This window comes from Balaenoptera acutorostrata, chromosome 3, assembly GCF_949987535.1.
Source record: "Balaenoptera acutorostrata chromosome 3, mBalAcu1.1, whole genome shotgun sequence".
Lineage (NCBI taxonomy): Eukaryota > Metazoa > Chordata > Mammalia > Artiodactyla > Balaenopteridae > Balaenoptera > Balaenoptera acutorostrata.
Genome location: NC_080066.1, coordinates 64,558,527 through 64,583,066, shown reverse-complemented (window position 1 = coordinate 64,583,066; position 24,540 = coordinate 64,558,527). Strand labels below are relative to the sequence as shown.

At 34.7% G+C, this 24,540-nt stretch overlaps 1 protein-coding gene across 7 annotated transcripts in view; it reads left to right on the top strand.

Annotated features, from left to right (window-relative positions):
• Nucleotides 1-24,540, top strand: part of NEO1 (neogenin 1) — a 248,202-nt gene that overhangs the window by 51,579 nt on the left and 172,083 nt on the right. For all 7 annotated transcript variants that reach the window (XM_057543239.1, XM_057543244.1, XM_057543240.1 and 4 more), the window contains one exon: nucleotides 19,518-19,835. In XM_057543239.1, coding sequence (XP_057399222.1) covers nucleotides 19,518-19,835 — 318 coding nt within the window. The remainder of the gene's footprint in view (nucleotides 1-19,517; nucleotides 19,836-24,540) is intronic.

Here is a 24,540-nt window from a genome sequence, read left to right as displayed (position 1 = left end):
TTTACATTTCTAATTGTTTTCTAAATGTCATAATTATTACTTTTTAATAAATTTATTTTTAATATTAGTTTTAGATTTACAGAATTATTGCCAAGGTAGTACAGACAATTCTCATACTCCACACGGTTTCCCCAATTATTAACATCTTATATTAGAATGGTACATTTGTTACAATTAGTGAACCTATATTGATGCATTATTGTTAACTAAAGTCCATACTTTGTTCAGATTTTCTTAGTTTTCACCCAGTGTTTTTTTTTTTCTGTTCCAGAATCTCATCCAGCACACTATACTACATTTAGTTGTCATGTCTCCTTAGTCCCTCTTGGCTGTGAGAATTTCTCAGACTTTTCTTGTTTTTGATGACATTGGCAGTTTTGAGATGTACTGGTCAGGTATTTTATAGTGTCCCTCTGCTAGGGTTTTTCTGATGTTTTTCTCATGAGTTGACTGGGTTTATGGTTTTAATAGGAAGACCATAGAAGTAAAGTGCTAACTGTTGTCATCATATCATTTCCAGGGTATATAATATCAACCGACTTATCACTATTGATGTCTACCTTAATCACCTGGCTAAGATAGTTAATGTTAAGTTTCTCCGCTGTAAAATTAGCACCACCTCCTCCCCCCAACCCCAATACCATACTCTTTTGGGAAGGAGGTCTATGCACAGCCTATACTTAAAGAGTGGTGATTCTGCTCCTCCTCCTTGAGGGTAGAGGATCTGTATAAATTATTTGGAGTTCTTGTATATGGGAGATTTGTCTTTTCTTCTCTACTGTTATATTTATTCAACCATTTATTTATATCAGTATGACTAATGGGTATTTGTTTTGTACTTTGGGTTATACTATAATACCACTTCATTTTGTTGCTCAGATTGTTCCATCTTTGGGCATTGGAAACATTTATTTGTTCATTTGTCCCTTTCATAAAGCTCCATCTTGGTTTTTTTTGTTTTGCTTTGTTTTTGTATTTTTAAGTACTTCTTACTTTCTGTCACTACAAGATGCTCCAGACTTTCCTGCCCCAATCATAGAATTAGCCATTTCTCCACAGAGCCCTGGTTGCTTTCATAATACTTATTTTTTAATAACAGCTTTATTGAGGTATAATTTACGTTATCATATATTCACCTGTTTAAAATGTAAGTTCACTGGTTTTTAGTATATTCACAGAACTGTGTAGTTACACCACAGTCAATTTTAGAACATTTTTATCCCCACAGAAAGAAACCCTGTACCCCGTTAGCAGTCACTTCCCATACCCTATCCGCACCCCCCACCCCCCAAGGTAACGCTTTCTGTTTCTGGATTTACCTGTTTTGGTCATTTCATATAAATGAAATCATACAGTGTGTAGCTTTCTGCACATTGCTTCTTTTACTTAGCATAATGTTTTCAAGGTTCATCTGTGTGGTAGCTTGTATCAGTACTTCATTCCCTTTTATGGCTGAATAATAATCCATTGTACGGATATATCACATTGTGTTTATCCAGTCATCATCTGATGGATATTGGGTTGTTTTTTTGTTTCTGCTTTTGGGCTATTATGAATAATGCTATGTATGTTTGTATACAATAATTTCTTTTTAAGGTTTTTTTTTTGTTTGTTTGAATCTGAATCAAGATCTACACAATTGTTTGGTATGTGTTTCAAGTTTCTTTTAAGTTAACAATTATCCCCCCTACCTCCCTTTATTCCTTGTAATTTATTTGTTGAAGTAACTGGGTCATTTGTCTTAAAGACTTTTCTCTCAGTTGGTATGATGTTGATTGCATCCCCATGGTGTCTATCACCATATTACTCTGTCCTTTTTATTTATTTTTTCTTAATTTGTAGTTGGATCTAGAGACTTGATTCAGGATTTTGTTTTTGTTTTGTTGAGACTACCACATAGGTAGTGATGGTGTATGCTTTCATCAAGAGGCATATAATGTGTGATTGGGTCTGTTTCCCTATTGCTATTAGCCACCAGAGTTCAGCATACAGTGGCCATGGCTCACATCTGGTTTGTGGCCTGTTTTTGTACATTCTATGAGCTAAAGTTGGGTTTTATATTTTTAAAGGGTCTTTAAAATTTTTTTGAAACAAAGAAGAATATGTGACAGAAACTGTATGTAGCCTGCAAATCCTTAATGTACTTACTATCTGGTCCTTTTCAGAAAAAGTTGCCGACTCCTGGGCCATTGATGTTTATTTCCCAGAGCTGTTAATTCATTAGGGGTTGCAAAATTGTGATACTGTGTCATTCCTTCATTATTAGGTGGACTACTTCTATAAACAGAAACTTACTTGATCAACAATTCTATTGCTGTAAGGAACAGTTTGATTAGGAAAAACAATTACATGACACTTTTCAAAGTAATGATTTAATTCTGTAACATTCTCCAAAGCTGACCGATTAGTGTCTGTTTGTTTGTTTGTTTTTTAGGTCATTATAAAGTAATGGTATTCAGCATACTTGAGTATTTCAGTTTATTATGTTATTATGGTGATTGATGCTTAAATGTCCCATATTTGGCCGGTAAGAGCCTCTTGGGTTTTTTAGGATGACCCTAGTAGTCATTGATAGCTTTGTGTTTTCTGGTGTGACAAGATGTTGCAGATTCATCTCATGTTCCAGTTGCAAACCTAGAATTAGCTAGTTTATTTGAACGTTATTTTGTGTGGAAAAATGGAATTTAGAGGCCAAATCTGGGTATGGAAAGTATTTAGTGATACTGGGTTGCTCATTGTCACTAGTCCTTTTCAGTGAAGTGTACTAGGAAATACATGTTTTTAAAATAAATAAAATACAAATTCGTGTTGCTACATACAGGCAAAACTGAGGGATGATACATGGCTTTTACCTAATCTTACTGATTTTACATCTGTATTGCTTTTCTTCCACACTGAGAATCTTGTTCTCTGTGACCTCAGTGAATTTACTCATTTCCTTTATTCCAACACACACACACACACACACACACACACACACACACAGTCTCAATATCAATAGCAACTGCAACAAAATGGTTATTAAAACAGTTTAAAACTTTTGTAGTTCTTTTGGTCCTTAGGGTATATTCCACTGTGTACAGTTTGGCTATTGTGTTCCTAAATTCTCTTAGACTAGTTTCTTTCTGTGTGGTTAAAAGGACAGCTGGAGATTTGGGTTTGTTTCATTTCTGCTTTTAATTTTTAGGGGCTTTGAAATTTTAATTTTTTGTTTTTTAACTATGTAAAGTATTTACATGGTCCTAAAGTCAAATCTATGAACAAGATCTATTCAGAGACATCCAGCTTAAATTCCAGTCTCCTGTAATCATATTTTTTCTCTTTAAATGGATTGAAAATTGTGTGTATGTATTAATATTTTACCTTTCTTAGATAAATATACCCACTTTCTCCAACCTTGCTTTTTCACTTATTTATTCTAGAGATCACTCTGTAGTAGACTATATATAAAGTTACTCTGTTATCCTATTTACCACTGCATAGTACCTCATTGTGTCAGTGTACCATAGTTTGTTCAGTGTGGCCCTTATTCATAGATATCAGGATTGTTTCCAGGCTGTTACTGCAAGTAGTGCTGCAATGAATAGTCGTGCTTGTACCTTAGTCTTGCTTTTCATATTTTGACCAGTCTATTGTTGGGGTAGATTCAGAGACATGGGATTGCTAATTCAAAGCGTAAATGCATATATAATTGTGCTAGGTGTTGCAAACTCCTCTCTGTAGTGGGTATGCCATTTTGCATTCCTATCAGCCTGTTTCCCTGTCCATTGCCTGGAGAGTATGTTGAAAACATTTGGATTTTTGCCATTATGATAGGTGAGAAATTGTATCTCAGCATAGTTTTAATTTGCATTTTTCTTATTATGAATGAGGTTGAGCATCTTTTAAAATGATTGAGGACCATTTGCATTTCATTTTAGTCTAATTCTACATCTGTGTGAAAGTGGTATGCAATTATAGTAGCATAGAAAAGTCTTATTTTACTCCCACAAATGTATTTACAACTGTTTGGTTATTATACATATGCACATATGTGGCTTCATTGTGAGGATTTTGGGGCTCGTGTCTTATCCTTCTGATACTGTTAACATCTCTCTTAGATTTTAGAGGTCTTCACCTCTTTTTCCTCCCCCCAAGATTATTTCACATCATAAGTGTGTTACCAGGAGATTAAGAGATCAGTGAATGAAATATGAATTTATCTGTGACAACATGACAGCTTACTAATGCAGGCTTGAGTTAACAAGCCTTTGAATTCAGTTTATTTTCATCAGTAAATATACATTTTATTTTCATCAGTAAATATACAGTTGAATAGGAGAATTCTAGAACCTAGTCTACAGACCTTGTGAGACTATGACATGGTTTTTCTGAAACATCTGTTTATTTTGCAGTGAGAGCTTGTACATGCACAACATTCTTTGCAGAAAATAGCTTTGATATTATAAGATTCATTATTAAGGATTTGTAGTCTTGTGTTATTCTCTTTTGTATATATTTTAAGTTGTTAGATTGTTCTGTGGGATTTCATAAATATTGCTTTTGTTAGTAAAGCTGCTGACAGCAAAAGCTTTCAATAAATTATTCATATGCTGTTTGTTTTCTATGTTCAAGAATTAATGCATCTTTATGCAGGATTTTTTTAAGCTGAACTTGGTAACAATTTGTAGACATATGGTGTACAGTGCACTTGAATAAAATCTGTAATGCTTGTTTTCCATATGAGAAAAGTACTCTGTGATATTTAGAGCAACATCAGCTCTCTAAAACATAGCTGATTTCTGAAGTATAATGGAAAATAGCTTTCAGAAATGGCAAATAATTACTCAGAGAAACTTCTCCTCTTTAAAGATGTGGGCCACTGAATTTTATCTCTTTTTCTTGTTCACTATCATTTGTGTCCTTACTATTCTCTTTGGTTCATTGAAAACTTTACGTCTTGTTTTACCATCTTCCCCTTCATTCCAAGTCTGTCATTGTTCTGGATAATTTGTGTGTCTGCTTGGCTTATCTTTCTAATAGCAGCTTCATTACTTTCAGTACTTTAACTTCCTCATCTCCAGTGACTTCTCTTTTATGCTACTTCAAGCATCAGCTTCCACAATGGCACCCTACCCCTTGTCATCACTCAGCAGTGCTGAAATACTGAAATAATATCACAGTCTCAGCACAGTCTCCTGCCCTTCCAGGTTTCTCACATTATACTGGCACCATTTTTACCCATCACAGTTCACTCCTGTTTATTTCCTTTCCTATCTGTCTTAGATTCCATTGACAACCACCTTCTGATATCTTCAGCTCTCTTTCATTGTCACTTTCTACTCATCTGCCTAGAAAAATTCAGTTTTAAATGTCTAAACTTTCTCTTCCCTTTATACTCTACAAAATCATGTTCTCTTATTTGAACCTCTTTAAATACAGTTACCAACTGTAACTGAGCTTTCAGTGTAGCTGAGTAATCCTATTTTCCCTTTTTTTGTGCTCTCTTCCTTTCTCACTGAAGCTGCTTCAGGTGTTTATCACTACCAGCAGACACCTTCCTCACACCCCGCCAGCCTACCCACACCATCAACAGTTGTACTCACCTTATGCTTAAGAGACTATACAAGCAATTAACAATGACTCCCTTAACTAACTACCGCCAAGCCTACTCATAATCTTATCCTAACTTCTTGTTATAACAAAAGAAGTGTCCTTCGTCTGATCCAAAATTAACCCTCCTACATGTCTTTTTACACTATATACTTTTTATACTATAGATTTAATGCTATTGATACAATTTCCCTTTAATCATTGCTTTAGTTACATTGTGCAAATCTGACATGCTGTATTTTTATCTTCATTAACTTCAAAACATTTTGTAATTTCTCATGTGATTTCTTCTTTGATCTATGAGTTATTTAGAAGTATGGTGCTTAATTTCCAAATATTTTAGGATTTTCCAGATATTTGTTATTGATTTATAGTTTAATTCCATTATGGTTGGAAAACATACTTTGTACAATTTCAGTTCCCTCATATGCACATTAGTAGTCATCCAAAGATTTAAGGGGACTCTTATGCCAAACTCAGGAGTTCCTCTCTCCCTCCTTCCCTCCCTCCCTCCCTCTCTCTGCAGCTTCCTCCTCTTTCATACTCTGCCCTGCAAATTGTAGTTACTTTGGCCTCCCCAACTCTGACCTCTGTCTGTTCAGTTCTGTGTGATTTTGGAACTCCCTCTGCTTTCCTCTTCCTCAAGCTGAGGCTTGGAAAGATGGGATATCTATAGGCTGTAAGGTGGGATAATTTTAGAGATCATCTTGTTTGTTTACTTTCTCTCAGGGGTCATAGTCCTGTGCTGCCTATTGTCCATTGTCTGAAAAGCATTATTTCATTGATTTTTGTCTAGTGTGCTAGTTGTCTAAGGCAGGAGGGTAAGTCTAGTCCCTGTTACTTTGGATCCTAATCTTACCCTCATCTTGTCTGAATATTCTACTTTACCCTCTACTGGTTCTTTCTATCTTTCAACATGCTCAAGTCTCTCCTCTGTAACAAAGAATATAAAAGAAGACCAGGCTCAGATTTTCTTTATTTACCACCCTGTCTCTCCTCTACCTTTTATAGCCAAACATTTTGAAAGTGGTCTTGATATCCTTGTTTGTCAAAAGTGTTGTTTGGTGAAATGGCAGAATCTGCACCACCTGGACACTTGTTATATAGAAATCCCCACCCTAGAACTACTGAATGATAATTTGAATATTAACAGAATATAACAAGGTGATTGGTCTGTACACTAACATTTGACAAGTGCTGTTCTACATTTTACAGGCTCTGTTTCTTCATTTTTCCGTCTTGTTCCTGAGTGCATTGTCGTCTGGCATCTGTCTTTGCTAACTATACTAAATCTGTTCTTGCTTAGGTCATCGATGACCTTCTCAAAATGTATCCAGTGAATGAGTGTCCATCTGTATTTTACTCTCAGCAGTTCATCCTCCTCCTTGAAATATTCCTTTGGCTCATGGGATGACATGTTCTCTTACCCTCTGACCTCTGTGACTTTTGCAGGCTTTTTCTCTGCCTTAAATGTTGGTATTCTGCAGAAACTGGCCCTCTGCTTTCTTCAGATTTTACATTTCTTAGTCTATCTCATATTCTCTTGTAACTTCAGTTTCAACATGTATTTCCATCCTGAATCTCTACTGAGTTCCAAGCTTGTACGTCCTTAAACTGTCCATCTCTATGACAGACACCATGATCCCCCTACTGTGTCCTTTTCCTCAGTGACTGGCACTTCAATTTAGCCATTGTTCCGGCCAGAAACTTGTCAGTCATCTTGGACTCCTCCATCGCCCTTACTCCATACTTAACCTCACTTCCACATTTAATCAGTCTCCAAAGCTTATTGCTTTGACTCTAAAAATTCATTAAATCTGCCCATTTCTCTTAGTCACTCTAGCTACTTGTCTAAATAGGACTTCATCAGGTTTTAACTGAGATCACTGCAGTGGTTTCCTAACTGTTTTCCTTATCTCCAGTCTTGTTCTCTTTAAATTAATCTTCAGTTTGCAGCAAGAATGACCCTTTTAATAAGTAAATGTGATCTTCACTTCTTATCTTAAAGCCCTTGCCAAACTTCTTAACCTCTTAACTTAGCATATAAAAATCCTCATGACCTGGTCCCTGCCCACCCAGTTCTGAATTTCTTTGAGTGCTTTGCCTCTTCCACTACCACCTTGTTTCTAGGCTTTTGTACCTGCTGTTCCTTTGGCTGGGCACATTCTGCTCTTCACTGGCTGGCTCCTCCTCTCAGATATCACATTTTGCACGTATGTCTTCCCTGACTCTCTATGCGAGTTTGCCTCTCTTTGTGCAGCTTATACATACCCTGTCGTGGCTCCCACCATGTTGTTCTGTGGTTGTATTTGTGTGAGCTGTGATTATATCGTTGTCGTTGTGTGTCTTCACTGTAAGCAGTCTGAGGGTGGGTACTAGTGTCTAATGTTGTAACTTAGGTGCTTATCATCTTTCATTCATTCAACAAACATTTATTGAGCACCTACTGTAAATGCCTGGCAAGGTGTCTGCTCTCATCAAGCTTACATTGGATTGTGGGATTGGGAATAGCTTAAGGGTGGAGTGAGAAACAATAAACAACAAGAGAAGAATTTTGTATTCTTATTCATAGTAGATCCTTAGTAATACGTTTGAAAGAATTATTGTATAAATTATTATTTTAAAGAGCCCTTGAAGTCCAGAAATCTATGATGTCATTGTTATAAATTTAAGCTCTTGAAACTCTGCTCTCTAAAAACGTAATAACCCTTTTGGACCTAGTGATCTGTGGTAATTAGCTTATTATTCAGGAACTTTTACTCTACCTAATCTTAGTTTTATTTTATCTAATTTCCCTGAACAACGCTGTGGTATCAAAGGTTATCAGAGGTCACTTTAGAAATAGCACTGAGAAGTAAACTTCAAAAATACAAAAATAATAAATTATGTTATTATTAAGAGAGGATATTTTATGTGCATTGTTTTTTATAAAGGTCAAGACCTAGATCCTAAAATTAGAAAAATTTCTCCTTAAATAGCCAAAATATAGATTTGATAGTCAGTAGGTTAAGTTAAACTGAAATTGACATAATATTTGGAACACTTCTCTTAAAATGCTGTCACTTTATTAATTTCTAACTCTTTAATTATATGAAAAAGTGATATTAAATTTATTTTAAAATCTTATATACCCAGAGTATCAATTAAGATTTTTTATTCCAAGCATTACAAATTTTAACTAACTTCAGCAAAAAAGAAATTTATTAGAATGATGTGGGGTAGCTTAAAGGATCAGTGGAAAAACTAAAGAACCAAACAAGTGTCTACCGTATCATTTAGGTCAAAGAGATTATTTTTCTATAAATTATAACTCTTCTGGGTTATATAATTAATTCTACCTGTTTGAATTTTCTTGAGACCTTATGCCTAAGAGTATATGCTTCATGTTGCATAGTTTCTGATATATTGTAATTGCCTAGACAATCAACAATCCAGTGGAGTGTTTTGCTCTTAATGTTTTTATATTGCAAAAGCGTCTAGGAGTAAGGACATTTTCCTACATAACAGTACCATTAATCACATCTAAGAAAATTAAAGTATTATCTAATATACTAAAAATTTTAATTCACCCAAATATTCCCTACATGCTTTTTGAAGCCCAGGACTCAATAAAAGTTCACTCATTGCATTTGTTTTTGTCTCTTCAGTCACTTTTCATCTAGAATAATTCTCTTGCCTTTGTCTTTCATGACATTAGTCCAGGGAATTTGTCCTGTGGAATGTGAATTTGTGTATTATTCCTTCATGCTTAGATTTAGGTTCAGCTTCTAGCATGAATATTACAATGCTTCTTACTGTATGCCGTCAGGGAGTATATGATGTCAGGCTGTCTCACTACTGGTAATACTGAATTTGATCCCTTGGTTAAGGTGATGACCACCAGATCTGTTCATTATGAAGGTACATTTCCTCTTTATAGATAATCAGTAATTTGTGGATGACACTCTGAAATTGTGTGACTGTCCTTTTTTCAGAAACCTTCATCCAATAGTTTGAGCATTCATCAATAATGAATTATTACTACAATTTTTAATTAAAAGTTTCTAAAACGTTTTGTTTCTAAATAGGCATTTCTGAGTAAGTGTCAAAGAGAGAGTGCTGATAGTTGCTTAAGATTCTTTAATTTTTACTATTTAGATATGGTAGACCGGATATTTATATTTGACAGCCAGAAAGAGCTTTGCTTTGATCCCTCATATCTACTGTCATGATTCATAGTCTTTTACCCTTTGCAGAAACAGTGCAGCTTTTTTTTTTTTTAGAAAGAACTTGCTTGTTTGCTTTAAAGCATATTAATGAAGAGTAGCATAGTCCATTGCAGTGCTGACCAATAGAAATATAGTGTAAGCCACATAATTAAAATTTTTCTATGTACCACATTAGAAAATTAAAAAGAAACAAGTGGAATTAATTTTTAAATATTCTATTTAAATATATCCAAAATATTTAAACATGTAATCAGTATAAAAATTATTAATGAGATATTTTGCATTCTTTGTGTGTGGTACACTAAGTCTTCTAAGTTTGGTTTGTATTTTATGAAATCTTAATTTAGATAGTCACATTTCAAATTCTCAATAGCCACATCACGAAGTGGCTACTCTATAGGATAGTTGCAATATCCAGTTGGATATTGGTTTAGTGGTTATGATCTTGGGCACAGGGAAGCCAGACTAACTTGGTTCGAATCTCGCCTTCTTCATAGGTAGCGTCATGACTTTGGACATTATTTATTCTCTTTGTGGCTTAGTTTTCTCATTGTAAATGGGGATAATAATAATTACTACCACTAGTTTTGGAGGATTGAAATAATTAATATAGGTAAAGCACTAGAATAATGCCTGGCACATGGTAACTGTGCAGTAAATATTAAGTATTATTATAGTACCTTTAGACTTGGTCCCATAATTACTTTAGACTTGGTCCCATAATTACTATTTCGTCTTAGAAATACCCTTGTATTTTGTTAGAGTTAGGACTAGATCTTGGATCCCTTGACTTCTGTTTTGTATCAGGCTATTTCTTGCCCTCAGTCTCCTGCTTTACCTCTTCTGTGGTGACTTTATAAACCAGTAAGATGAACTAGATTTTCCAGGACAGTTTTGGTTTCAAGTGTTCACTCCTCTGGTTACTATAATTTGGTGAAATGAATGGGAAAACCCAAAAACTCTGCAAATGGCAATGAGTTAATAAAAGATTTATTGTTATGACTTTTTTTAAAACCCACAAAATATTGACAGCTACAGTAAACTGGGTTGTTGTTGCCTTTCTCTTTGTAAAACCCACAAATGCCTCTCTATTACAAAAGCCTATATAATTGTAGCAGTGAGATAAAGCATTAGCATATGGAGTAGTGGTGATATTGAATATTCATGAGTATAGTTGTATCCAGTTCAGAGTTATTTAGAATGTGTTTCAAATTAGATTACTCTCCATTTTTGTATTAGGTCAGAATAACTGTAGATGATTGGAAAGAAAGTATTTAATGAAGTTTTACGAAGGAGATATCCTGTTTAAAAAAAACTTGACAATGTATTGTGATAAAACATTTTGTAGTCAGAACACTAGTAACATACTGCTCATGGTAGAAGAGTGTGAACCATAACAATCAAAGAAGTATTGAATTACAGTGTAAAACTGTCACCATTCAGATCTTTGGATTCACCTCCAAGTTAATATTCGCATTATATTATCTTTGAGCTTACATTTTCTTCAGTATAATATGCAAAAATGGAACTGAAAAAAACTCTTGTTTGAGAAATTCAGAAGACCCATCAAGTACTGGGTGAGATGTATTACTCTTAGGACAATCTTCTGGCCACAAATAACAAAAAATTGCTTATAAAATGTTTAGATAACTATCTAAACATGAAGGTTTATATAGTTAATAGAAGTTCTATATAGTTAATATAAAAATTATTATATTTTTCTCATCTAGCAGAATGAAAACTGACCAATTCAGATTTTCCCTCTATTTTGATGTGTAATATAAGTATTGCTAATATTGTTGGCATGTTAACTATTATTAACATACTTTTTCTAAGAATTAGAGAATTTTCAGGTAACTGTTCATAACATTAGTGGTATTGTTTGTAGGTTATCAGATTGTGCCTAGTCTTCTTGCTGATCACGTGGAAGTTATAAGGTATTAATATTATTTATTTATGACACTTTAAAAAGTGATACTAAAACATTTTTACAAAGGACAATTTGAAATCATCTAAATATAAAATTTTTGAGAATGAGGCTGATCTTAAAAAACAGTAGAGATCTGATGTTATGCAGAGTCACTCAGAATCACTAATACTGAATTCCATCTTGGCCCACCCACCCTTCAAACCTGTAGGATTCTGAAAAGGGTACAAACAAACAAAACACAAAAACAAACCAAGGTACAAATAGAAAGAAGCAGTGACAAACCAGGGGTCACTTTAATACTCTCTTGTAGTCTCGCCTTCTAGTTGGGAAGATAGGCCTTAAAAACAAAGTTAATTGTTGAGAAGAGCACATGTAGGGCAGGATAAAAGACTTTTTCAGAGAGAGTTGTCAGGGAAGGCCTCTGTAGAAGTGACAGTTGGGTTGAAACGTGAAGGAGGAGAAAAAGCTAGCCCTGTGACAGTAGAGTGGTGTGAAGCTGGTGTTCAGGCAGAGGGAGAGCAAATGCAAAGACTTCAGCAATGGAAAGAAAACTGCTTGTTCAAGAAATTGAATTATGTGGCCAGAGTTTATTGAGTTAGAAGGAGTGTGATGTAAGATTAGGCTGTAGAGAGGCAGGAACCAGATCCTGTAGCCCTTCTGAATGCCGTGGTAATGAATTTGGATTTTATATTAGCTGTAATAGGGAGCTGTTGAAAGATTAGGCAGAGAAGAAAGATGACCAAACTTGAGTTTTAAGATCACTTCACATAATTTTATACATAATTGTCAAAATGTGACTAAAAGTAGAAAAATAAGGTCCATATTTTATGCATAACAATTTCTAAAATGTGACTGGTGAACACCGAGGTCCTAGATCTTAGCAATTTGGGGGGAAATACTGCAAGCTTTTGAACTATGAATAGTTACTATTTATTGAGGGTCAAGTAATGAGGTGGGTGCTTTTACACGTCTTCACAGAAATTTCCTTAAAAGGAAGCCATTATTTTTCCTATTTTATAGGGGAAAAAATTTTGGATACAGAGAGAAATTAACTAGCATAGCAGAGCTAGGATTTGAAACCATGTCTGCCTGACTGCATTTTACCAAAGTTTTTTTCCACTATGGCTGTTTTTGCGGGGGGAAGGCAAGAGGAGGAAGGCTGAAAATTGAAGAAAAGGAAAGCACTCTTACTATAATAAAGGTTTATTGAATAAATTCACATATATTTCATTTTGAGGAGTGGTTGGGAAGGTAGATGCTGTAAATTAGAACAATCAGATGTTACCTATTAGGATATTATGATCTTGAAAAAGAATTTCTGATCCTGCTTTGATTAGAAGTTTACATTTGCTGTTCTTATGGTATATCTGTACCATGAAAGTTTTTCAAAACATATATGTTTATCACACAGTTAAAATCATCCATATAATATTAACTACTAACCACTTATCTTACTTGAAATCCCCAGGAAAGGAGTTTTGCATGCTCAGTAGATTCAGTTTAGCGGAATTAGCTGTGTGAGGAGGAATTAGCTGTGTGAGGCAGAGAGGGGAGCACTGATTGCTGTATAGCAAAACGGGGTAGAAAACATTTAACTCTTAAGTGTTGTTTGTTCTTCTTAATAGATAACATGAATGTATTTGGTTGAGCCCTTAGAATGTTGAATTATTTGAACTTTCTAATTTTTAAATGTTTTAATTATAAATTGAGAACTAGAAGCAAGAGAGCCTGAGCTATATGGAGATAGTGGACACCAAGAGCTCAGGAAGGATGAAATATAGGATTTAGAGACTGACTGGATGGGTTGGGATGATCAAAAGTAATGTTAAGGAGTAAAAGAAATATGAAGTCCTTCAACATTAGTCTCTTAGCTTATAGTGAACAGATAAATTTCTTAGGATGAATAACATTCTACAGAACGCTTATATTTGTAGGTGTATAAAAATGTTTGCTTACCCTTCTGTTCTGTATTTCTGCTACTGTCAATAACTTTGGGCAGTAAGACAGCTAGATATCATTTTATTTCTGCTAGTATTTATATACTATGTGGTGTTTTGTTGTTTTTTTCTTTACTCTGGGTACAGTAAAATTTAGAATAATTATTGGCCACATAATTAAAGTGTGCAGTGAGTGTTATGATTTGTTGATATTTGGGGGTGGGGGGATTCCAACTGAAATGAGTTCCCTGTGGATATTTTCCTTTCATAAGATGGAATTCTGTCAAGAAGTGTGAAATATTCTATCGAAAAGTGAGGAATAGTCTATCAAGAAGTGAGAGCTATTCCATTAAGAAGTGAGAAATTTGCAGAGACCTGGGAACGTAGAAGAGATCAGATAGAATCATTAAGCCTATTTCAGAATAATTTGTACAGTGACTCTGGTTGTAGTAAACTAAATTTAAGCAAACTTAGGTGTATAGTGAATTAGGACCCTGGTGAGAAGTACAGGACAGTTTTTATACAAAGTCAGCCAGGGAGTGAGTGTCTGATAACTCTTCTACTGTGACAAAGGAAAAGTGGTTAAAGACAATGGTGATGGATCTTTTGAAAAATAAACCTCTGTCCTCAACAAAGGATTAATCACCACCAACAACAAAAAATTTTTTATCATAAAATAAAAAGATGAGAAGAAGAATGCATAAGCAATTGTTCATATTTTTAAAAGTGAATAATACAGAAATCCATGGAGTAAAAAGCCTTCTCCCTATACGCTCTCCATCAGCAGCTCAATCCTGCTACTCTCCCCAGGAGAAAACTCTGTTGACTTTTCTTCCAGACTTTTCCCTCTATATTTACATTTAATTATATACATACACACACACACATATATATATACCTGTGTACATATATTTTAATGTAAGTGGGGTCATCTTACACACATTTTAAAACTTGAGTGTTTTTTATTTAACAAATATATGTATTTTGACAATCATTCAATCTAAGTATATGAATATACCCCAGACTTTTCATATTGTCCCCTCCTATGTACACTAAATATAAAGATGAAAATAGCTTTATTTCTGCTTAAAGAAACAATACTATTTTTAATGTAAAATATTCAGACAGTACCAAAGATGAAAGAACTAGTTAAAAAGCAACAGAAATCTCACCACAGTGAGATGATCCCCATTTTGGTGACTAGTTAAGTCTATCCCTTTAGGTATTCACACAAGTGTAAACATACACCCGTATCTACCACATACATGTTTATAATATTTATCAGTGGATTACATACAAGCTGATTTTTTTTTTAATTTTTATTTATTATTTATTTATTATGTTTATTTTTGGCTGTGTTGGGTCTTCGCCTCTGTGTGAGGGCTTTCTCCAGTTGCGGTGAGTGGGAGCCACTCTTCATCGCGGTGCGCGGGCCTCTCACTATCGCGGCCTCTCCTGTTGCGGAGCAGAGGCTCCAGACGCTCAGGCTCAGCAGTTGTGGCTCACGGGCCCAGTTGCTCCGCGGCATGTGGGATCTTCCCAGACCAGGGCTCGAACCCGTGTCCCCTGCATTGGCAGGCAGACTCTCAACCACTGCGCCACCAGGGAAGCCCCCAAGCTGATTTTTATCACAGAATTGTTTTACTTGTGCTTGGGGATTTTTATCCTCCCTCCCTGTCCCCCTATCCCCCACCAGTCCCCTCCCATCTTTCCCCTCCCAGTAACAGGTTGTAACAACCTGGTGTATACTTTCCTATGTTTCTCAGTGCTCCTACAATCATATGCATATGTCTGCATTGTTCATTTTTCACAGAACTCATTTCAGATCAATTGAAACATAGCTTACTCGTTTTTTGCTTGCTAAATATTCTAAGGCAGGAATCAGTAAACTACAGCCAATGGATCAAATCCATCCTGCTGACTGTTTTTGTAAATAAAGTTTTATTGGAACACAGTTTCACCCATTTTTCTGTTGAGTGGTGTGACCTTTTAAATTTTTTATCTGTTATATGTGATATATCTTCCTCCAGTCTGGTCTCTTTTGCTTTGTTATGATATTTTGCCATACAAGAGTTTTTTTGTTTTGTTTTGTTTTTTAATTTAAACACAGTGAAGTAAAGCAGATCTATCTTTTCTAGCTTTGAGGTTTCCTATTTTGATTTAAAAGGTTGCCTAACTCCAGGGTACTCTCTCCCTGTATTTTCCTAAAATTTTTATGACTTAATTTTTTCATAAGTCTGGAATGTATTTTTCTATATGTATATGAGTGGTGGTGTAGTGTGGTTAAGATCACAGAGTCTGGTTCTGTCATTTACTATATCTGTGTGACCTTGGACAAGTTAATAAACATTTCTGTGCTTCAGTTTCCTCTTTTAAAATGGGAATAATAATAGTACCTATCTCATAAGGTAGTAGTGAAGATTGTGTGGTTAGTATGTAAATAATGTTTAAAACAGTGCCTGATACACAGAAACACGTGTCTATTATTATATGTTGTGAGTAGATGTCCTAGTTTTCTCCTCTGTGGATAACTAGTTGCCCTAGTAACATTTGTTCAGTAATTCATCCTTTTCCCAAAATGCCATCTCTACTGCATATTAAGTTTCCAAATATATATAGCTCTATTTTGGGGCTCTGTAGCTTGTTATGTGGCTCTGTTTTTCCCTGTTTCAGAACATAGTGGCTTAATTACTGTAGCTTTATAAATACTGGTAACTGATGAGTGCAGTTACTTTACTTTGTTCTTCTAAATTATTTTGGCTCTTCTTGGTTTTCTTTGCTCTTCTATGTAATTTTTTTTAAAAACTCATCAAAATTAACGAAAACCCTGCTTGTTAGTAAGTTTTATTATGCAAGAGAGTGATACTAATTGCCTAGTATTGGAATGGAACCTGTGGTCTCATTAATACTTTAAGCAGTGGAAGTTTTTAGAAGTTATCTGGTTGTATAATCTAAAGATTGATACCATCCACTGTCCCAGGTGGGCACTGGGAATATGGTGAATAAAAACACTGGAGAAAGATAGATTGTAAGCCTGCAGTTCCCAAACTGTACCCTGAGATACCCCACAGCACCTCAGTGAACTTACAGGAATATTTCAGACTTTTTAGGGAAACATATCTGTTAGACACCATGTAAACTTCTAGGTCAAGGTAGTTCACAGTTCAACATTTGATTGTGCTGCTTTCATCTTGATGCTGCGATATCTTCGTGAAGTTGGGTTTTTGGTGGTCACTGTGATAAAAAGCAAGTATCATGCAGAAATATGTGGAACAGGAAATGAGGATGGCAATATCCAATGGGATTTCAAGGTTTGAGAAGTTGTGCAAAGCCCAGTAGGTGCACACATCCCATAATAAGTAATTGTGATTACTGAAAGATGAAATTAAAATATTTTTCAATTTATGTGTATTATTTTTTCAAAAGGGTACTAACTTGTTAAGACACAAGTATTTATTCATTCATTTGAACCTAACAACCAGAACTCTTAGGTATTTCTTTTAGCCTAGGGAATTCATGAAAAAAATTGCTGAACAAATAAGGGTACCAGGAACCAAGAAAATTTGCGACTCTCTCTGCCTTAACAAGTTATTACAAACATTTAAAGATGAACACATTTGAAGTGCTATGTGGGTAGATTACTGTATGCCATGCCTGCTTGTAACAGGACAAACTAATCTTGCCTGGGCTTTAGGGACAGATAACTTTTCTGAGAAAGTGATATTTAAGCTGAGCTTGAGGGAAGACTAGTTAATTGGAGAGGGGTGCTGGTGGGAATAGCTTGTGTGAAGAGGGCAGATGTTGTATGAGACCGACAGGAGTGCAGCATGCTTTACCGGATGAAGGAAGAGCGATTCAAGGGGAGGGGCCTAGAGAGTAGGCAGAGGCCAATCACAGAGTGATGTGGCAAGCCAGTTCAGGAGTTTATTTAGATTTTTTTTTAATAAAAAGTAGTGGCAAGCCTTTGAGAGATTTTAAGTGAAGGAAGAATATCTTAGGTAACCCCCTGCTGAGGGAATAAAATAAAAGATGATAAATGTAAATATTTAAGCAATGCTATATTCTAAGTATACTGAATGGATGGATATTTTTGGTAAAATTTTGAAGTGCCTTGGTTTTTCAAAGGCATTTGTAAACTTTCATGAGTATAATTTTTTCTTAATTTTTTGAACACATATACTCTTTTGTTCAACTTGGTTGATATGGCATAGGCTTTTTAAATGAAATAAAATCAAAATCAAGATAGAACATTAAACTGTAAAATATTTACATTGGTGTAATTTTTTTTGTATTTTTTGTCAAATGGCAAAGACTTTGTCCAAGTTTTTAATTTTATTTATTAATATAGGTAATGACTATTTGAAATTGTTAATTTGCATATTTTAACTGCCAATCTAATACATCTCTGAGTTGTTTAAATTTGGGTGGTGTAATGAAGACTTAATAGTTATACAGAAAAGGTATAAAGGTAATTTTTCTTATTTAACCATTTTTTACTGCCCTGAAGTTTATATTTTGATTTATTTTACTATAGTTCCAGTAAATTAATGCAATATAAAACTTTTTATAGTAATAAGAAGCAAATTACTGTAGGTTACTTCTGAAAAATTCCTAAAGCTCACTTTCAAGAGTTTTAGGACTTGAAGAATCAGTTTCATATTCATCAGATGGGGATTGAAACCCCTCGTGGTGTTTGGGAAAGGGTGCTTAGTCTATTTGGAATTTGTTTATCATTGTAAGTGTTGGAAAATGTTAAACCAAGTGAATATTATTTCCTTTCCTCTGCCAGTGTGTTTCATATTTATTTATAACTATTCTTTTATTATGTAATAAAGAATTAGTGTCATGCTTAAATTCATAATGTAAGTAACCTATAAATAAAAGGCTGTGTAGATATATTTGAAAAAGTCTTGGTTTCATTTGTTCATATGAAGAAATCTGATTCCAACTTGAGTTGTTCACAAAGGAGTTGATCAGTAGGTAGTTCTCGTGAAAAAAAGAGGTAAAACTAAGTTGGAAAGCTTTCTCTGGCTGAGAATATAGGGTTTATAGCAAATGTTTTCTTTAAATTATGTTTTTTCCATGTTCAAAGAACTGGCTGAAGACTTAGAAAAATTAACCTGATCCTTCCAGTGGTCTTTACATCAAAATGAATTCTAGATGAAGATTAAATATAGAACATGAAACCACAAAAGTACTAGCACAAAACAAAGCTGAATTTTAAAAAATATTCTTGCGATAAAGAAAACCTTTTAAAATGTAACACATTTACTTTTATGTAGTTAAAATGTATTTTCTTATAACAGAAAATCATAATATCAAAGTAGAAAAAAGAACATTTACAAAACTTGATAGCTATGTCCAAAAATTGTAGGATGAATAATCCACTAGAAAAATGGACAAAGGGTGTGTATAGTGAATTTATGAAAGAAATACATCTGGTAAACATAGAAGAGATACCGTCTTAACAAAGAATCATTTCAATTTTCTACCTCCTTTACATTCTGTAGAAAATTTCACTTTGAATACTGTAATTTTAAATATTTCTAAATCCCATTGTAGGGTTTGAAATAAAACTTTTACTAGATACTCATATCATCTAACAAGGTTGGATTATCTCCGCTAGCAGGGTCTTTTTTCCTAATGTTCTTCTAAATGGGTCAAATTTTGATTTCCTAATAAAAAATAGATTTTATTTATTAGATATTCATAGTGAAATGACTGTATTTGTGTATCATACCTAAGGGGGAAACCACTTAAGAATAATTTTTGGACATGTTATATTTTCTTACAGCAGTAGTAGAGGAAAGTTTTGCTTAACTTTGTTCTTTTTCTTTATTATTTTTGCAGGATTCAGCATTCGGACATTCACTCCATTTTATTTTTTGGTGGAACCAGTGGATACCCTCTCAATTAGAGGCTCTTCTGTTATACTAAACTGTTCAGCATATTCTGAGCCTTCTCCAAAAATTGAATGGAAAAAAGATGGAACTTTTTTAAACTTAGTGTCAGACGATCGACGCCAGCTTCTCCCAGATGGGTCTTTATTTATCAGCAATGTGGTGCATTCCAAACACAATAAACCTGATGAAGGTTATTATCAGTGTGTGGCCACTGTTGAGAGTCTTGGAACTATTGTCAGCAGAACAGCCAAGCTCACAGTAGCAGGTAAGTTTTGTTGAGTAATTTATTTGTATTTTCAAATGTTTTATAAAGGGTAAATCTTGATAAAAGCAGTATTATCTTAGAGTTTTCATTAAACTGGTTACAGCAAATACACTCATTTAACAAGTATCTATTGAGCATATACCAGGTGTATAGGATTATGCTAGGACTTGATCAGTGCTGTAGGGAGTAAACTACAGCACTTTTCCACTTTCTAATGGTTTAGATGGCTTAAAGTTGCTATCAGAAGTAGTGAGCCAGGTCTTTTTATCTTTTTAACTTGGAAATGGCAAAAGAAGTTGTGCAGGAAAATTGTCACTTTGATTGTGAACTTTTATCCTACCTGCATAACCATTTAGCATGATTTTGTAAAACTTGTAGTATAGTCAGTCTTGGTTCTTTATGCCTTAACCAAGGAAATGACATTTAATTGGATTATTTAAAAATCTGTAGGATACTGTGCTCTGAAACGGGAGAGGCCACCGTAGTGGGGAGCCCGCTCACCGCAATGAAGAGTGGCCCACACTCACTGCAACTAGAGAAGGCCCACCAAAAATTAAAAAAAAAAAAAACAAAATCTATAGGTTATATATGTATATATATAAAGAGCAGAAAGTTGTAAAGAGAAAAATTCACTCTCTTTTAGAGCATTCCTGTTTGAAAAATGTTGGAAAGTATAAGAACAATTAAAGATCTAGAAAGATAAGCTATGGTTCCTAAAGAGGTCATACTGTTTGTAGTAGATATTATAGTCCTCAGATCAGTGTTTCTACACTTGAGAACCAGATGAAGTAAGTTTCTGTTAAGGGTCAGATTGTACAAAAATTGTTTTATCTTTAAGTCTTAAATTTATTCTCAGTGAAATGCTAACATGTGTACAAAGAATATGACTGAGACAGTAGTTTCCCATCTTGTTCCCACTCTAGGATCATGGCTCCCCACTTCCTGCTCACTACAGGTTGTATTTGCTTGTTCATTCAGAGTGTGATGGCTCTTTTTCTCTTTGCAGCCAAATACTCAAAGTTGAATTTGAGTGTGATGTACAGCCACTGTAATTATTTCATAATCACAGATTGAGGATGGAAAAATAAAAGGAGAAAAGAATCAGGCCTTTTGACAGTTTGCCTTTTCTCTTTTTTCTTTCTTCTCTTTCTTTCAAAAATCTTTTTGCCATACTTTCTCCAACATGTTGATAAATAAGTTAGCATTATGACTGACTGCCCCTATAATGTCACTTAGGTCAGCTTTTGTTTATCATTCACGTTCTTAAGCTGGGCTTTTCATCTTGACTCCTTCCTCTCAGCTGTCCCCCATGTCCAATCACCAAATCCAGTGAATTCTGCTTCCTAATTCCTCTGTACTTGATCCACATGCTCCTTCCTGAGGCTACTCCTGGTCATCCCTCATCACAACCTTGTAACTGTCTGCCACCTCATTTTTTCCCTCCTCCAACCCAGTCTCCACTCTGTGGTCAGAGCAGTCTTTCTCACCCTTCAGTGGCTCTCCAGTAAACAACATCAAGTTAATGTCTAAACTCTTTAACAGGCCTGTTGAGTCCTTTCGTGAGCTGACCTCCACTTCTCCAGCTTCATTCCTAACACTCCGTTCTGCTTCTGTCCCTGCCCCCCTACCACCATCGCCACGCTCACCTCATTTTAGGCTCTGGCAGTACTGAATGTTTTCACTTCCCTTTCATCGTCTGCCTCTGGCCTTTGTTCACGGCTTCCTCACTGCCTATTAATCCTGTCCTCCACCTTTTCTTCTCTTTCTTCTCCTCTGCTAGGTTTGTTCATCATTCCTTTTAGCTTTCATATCCTTTAGGCAACATTTTTGACCTAATATCTAAGTAAATAGGCAATTTTAATACAAAACCCAAGTTCTTTTGCTGCAAACAACATTCTGTAGGAGATTTGTTTAACCTGCTCTTGGCCTGGGTATCAGGAGGAAATAATGTCTAAGCTAAGACATGAATAGAAGTTCTTTTTAATAGTTGCATAGTATCCATTGTATTTGTATATATTGTGATTTATCTAAAAATTCCCTTTTTGATGAATAGTTAATGGATAAAAATTGTTTGATGTTATAGACAGTAGTATAGTGAACAAACTTTTGCAAATCTTTATTTCTACAGAATAGAATAGGACTGGAGATGGGGTGAATGAGGGCAAGAAGGGGGTGGGAAAGGGGTGGGTAAAAGGAATGGGAATGACTGCAAGTGAATACAAAGTTTCTTTGGGGGATGGTGAAAATGTTCTCAAATTAGATGATAGTGATAGTTGCGCAACTCTGTATACTAAAGACCATTGAATTGTGGACTTTAAATGGTAGCCTTTATCATATATAAATTGTACCTCAGTAAAACTATTTTTAAAAAAATGCTGCCAAAAAAAAATATGCTCCTGCTAAATTGCCATTCTGAAAAACTATTGGTTAGAGTTCTTTGTTTGCAAGCAATAGAAACTGACTCCGGCTAAGTCAAACAAGAAGGGGAATTTTTGAAAGCACACTAAGTAGATAGCTCATAGAATTAAATATGAGAGGTCTTTTTCTCTGGGCTGTCTCATATCTCCACAGCAGAAATTTTTCTTTTACTGCCTGGACAGTCCCCTGTCTGTGGATGTTTTGTGCCCAAAGGTGGGGTAACTGGGTAGTCTAAATACAAACACTGTTAATCCCTTCTTGTCAATCCCATGCCTCACTCCCACTCTCTCTTTTTTCTCCTGCAATTCTCCAAAGACAGCAGGACAAACTGGCCTCCTGCTTGTGAGCAAAAGAAGCTGCAGCATTTTCTGCCTCGATATGTCAGTTACTAGTTCCTCCATCTGCTTTCTCTATCCAGAAACTTTTTGAAATCTCTTGTCTGCCAACTTCCCATATGTTGTTGTGGGTTTATATTTTAAAAAATTACTCATTTTCATGAGAGCACAGGAGGGAGAATATTTTGACTTTTTAAAAATAGAACTAGTTCTTGGTTTTATTTGATTCCTTTTTTCCTCTACTTTATTAGTTTCTGTTTATCTTTGTTAATTCTTGCTTCTAATTTTCCGATTTCTGAAAAGTAGATATTTGGTTAATTTTATCTTTATTTCTTTCCTTCAAAAATCCCCTTGAAATAAAAAATAAGAAAAAATTTGTAGCAGAGCTAGACAACCTGTGTGTCATTTCCATATAGACTAGTTGACTATCATAGAACTAGAAAACCTGGAATTATGTTTCTTATTATTTAATGTTTGCTAGTCTTTGAAGAAACATTTTGTTGTGTTCTGAGCATATCAGAGTCACTTAAAATTTTTTTAAAATTTTTATACAATTTTTAAAGGTTACTTGCCATTTACAATTATTATAAAATGATTGGCTATATTCTTCATGTTGTGCAATACATCATTGAGCCTATCTTATACCCAATAGTTTGTACCTTCCACTCCCCCTCCCCTGTGTCCCCACCCCACTTCTCCCCCCGTAACCGCTAGTTTTTTCTGTATATCTGCTCTTTTTTTTTTTTTAAAGAAAAAAATATAATTTAGATTTTATTATAAGAAGAAGTTCTGCTCATCAAAGGCACCTTTAGAAATGAATAGTCAGCCCACAGATTGGGGAAAATATTCACAGTATATGCTTAAGAAAGAACTCATGGCTGCAATCTATTTTTAATAACTACTACAAACCAACAATAAAAAGAAAAACAACCCTATTTTTTAATGGGCAAAAGACTTGACCAGACATATAATAAGAGAAAATGTAGGTATAGCTGATATCACATGTAAAGATGCTCAAAATCATTAATCATTAGGAAAATGCAAATTAAAACCACAATGGGGTACCATTTCACACCTGTTAGAGTGGCTAAAAGTCAAAAAGTATGCCAGTACCAAATGAGGATGTGGAGCAGTTGATCCTTGTATATCTGCTCTTAACCATTACATTCTGTGGCATCTACAAAGTATTTATGACTACATTTTTTTGGTTAATATTCTATTTTGAAATAATTATAAATTTGTGGAATTGTCATAAGAATGAAACCAAGAAATCTCATATATTCTTCAATCAGATTACCCGATCGTTAACATTTTACCACATCTGCTTATCATCTAATATGCACGTACCCACATAAAATTTTTTCTTAACCATTAAGAGTAAGTTGCAGATGTTACCCCAACCTAAATACTTCTGTGTGTATTTCCTAAAAACAAGGACCTCTTCCTAAGTAAACATCCATCAATATTAGGAAATTAACCTTAATAAAATACTATCATTTAATCCATAGATACAATTCATATTTCACTGATTGTCTCAATAACGTTCTTAGTAGCAGAAAAAACAAAAGCAGAAACTTTGCCCCATCATCCCCCTTCCTTTCTGGTCCAGGGTTACAAGTTTTACTTAGTAGTTCTCTCCTTAGATTCTTACGATCTCAAACCATTCTTCAGTTTATCCTTGTCTCATTTTGGATTTTCTAATTTTCCTCCATGAATAGATTCAGATTTTGCATTTTGGGGAGAAATATCACAGAAGTGATGCTGTATTATTAGTGCATCATATCAGGAAGCATGTGGTGTTTTGTTCCATTACTGGTGATGTTAACTTTTATTACTTGGTTAAGATTGTCTGTACTATGTTTCTCTACTCTAAAGTTAATAAATATTTTGTACTTTTATTAATTAGTAATAAGTATTTTGGGAAGAAGTAATTTGATACTCTGTAAATATTC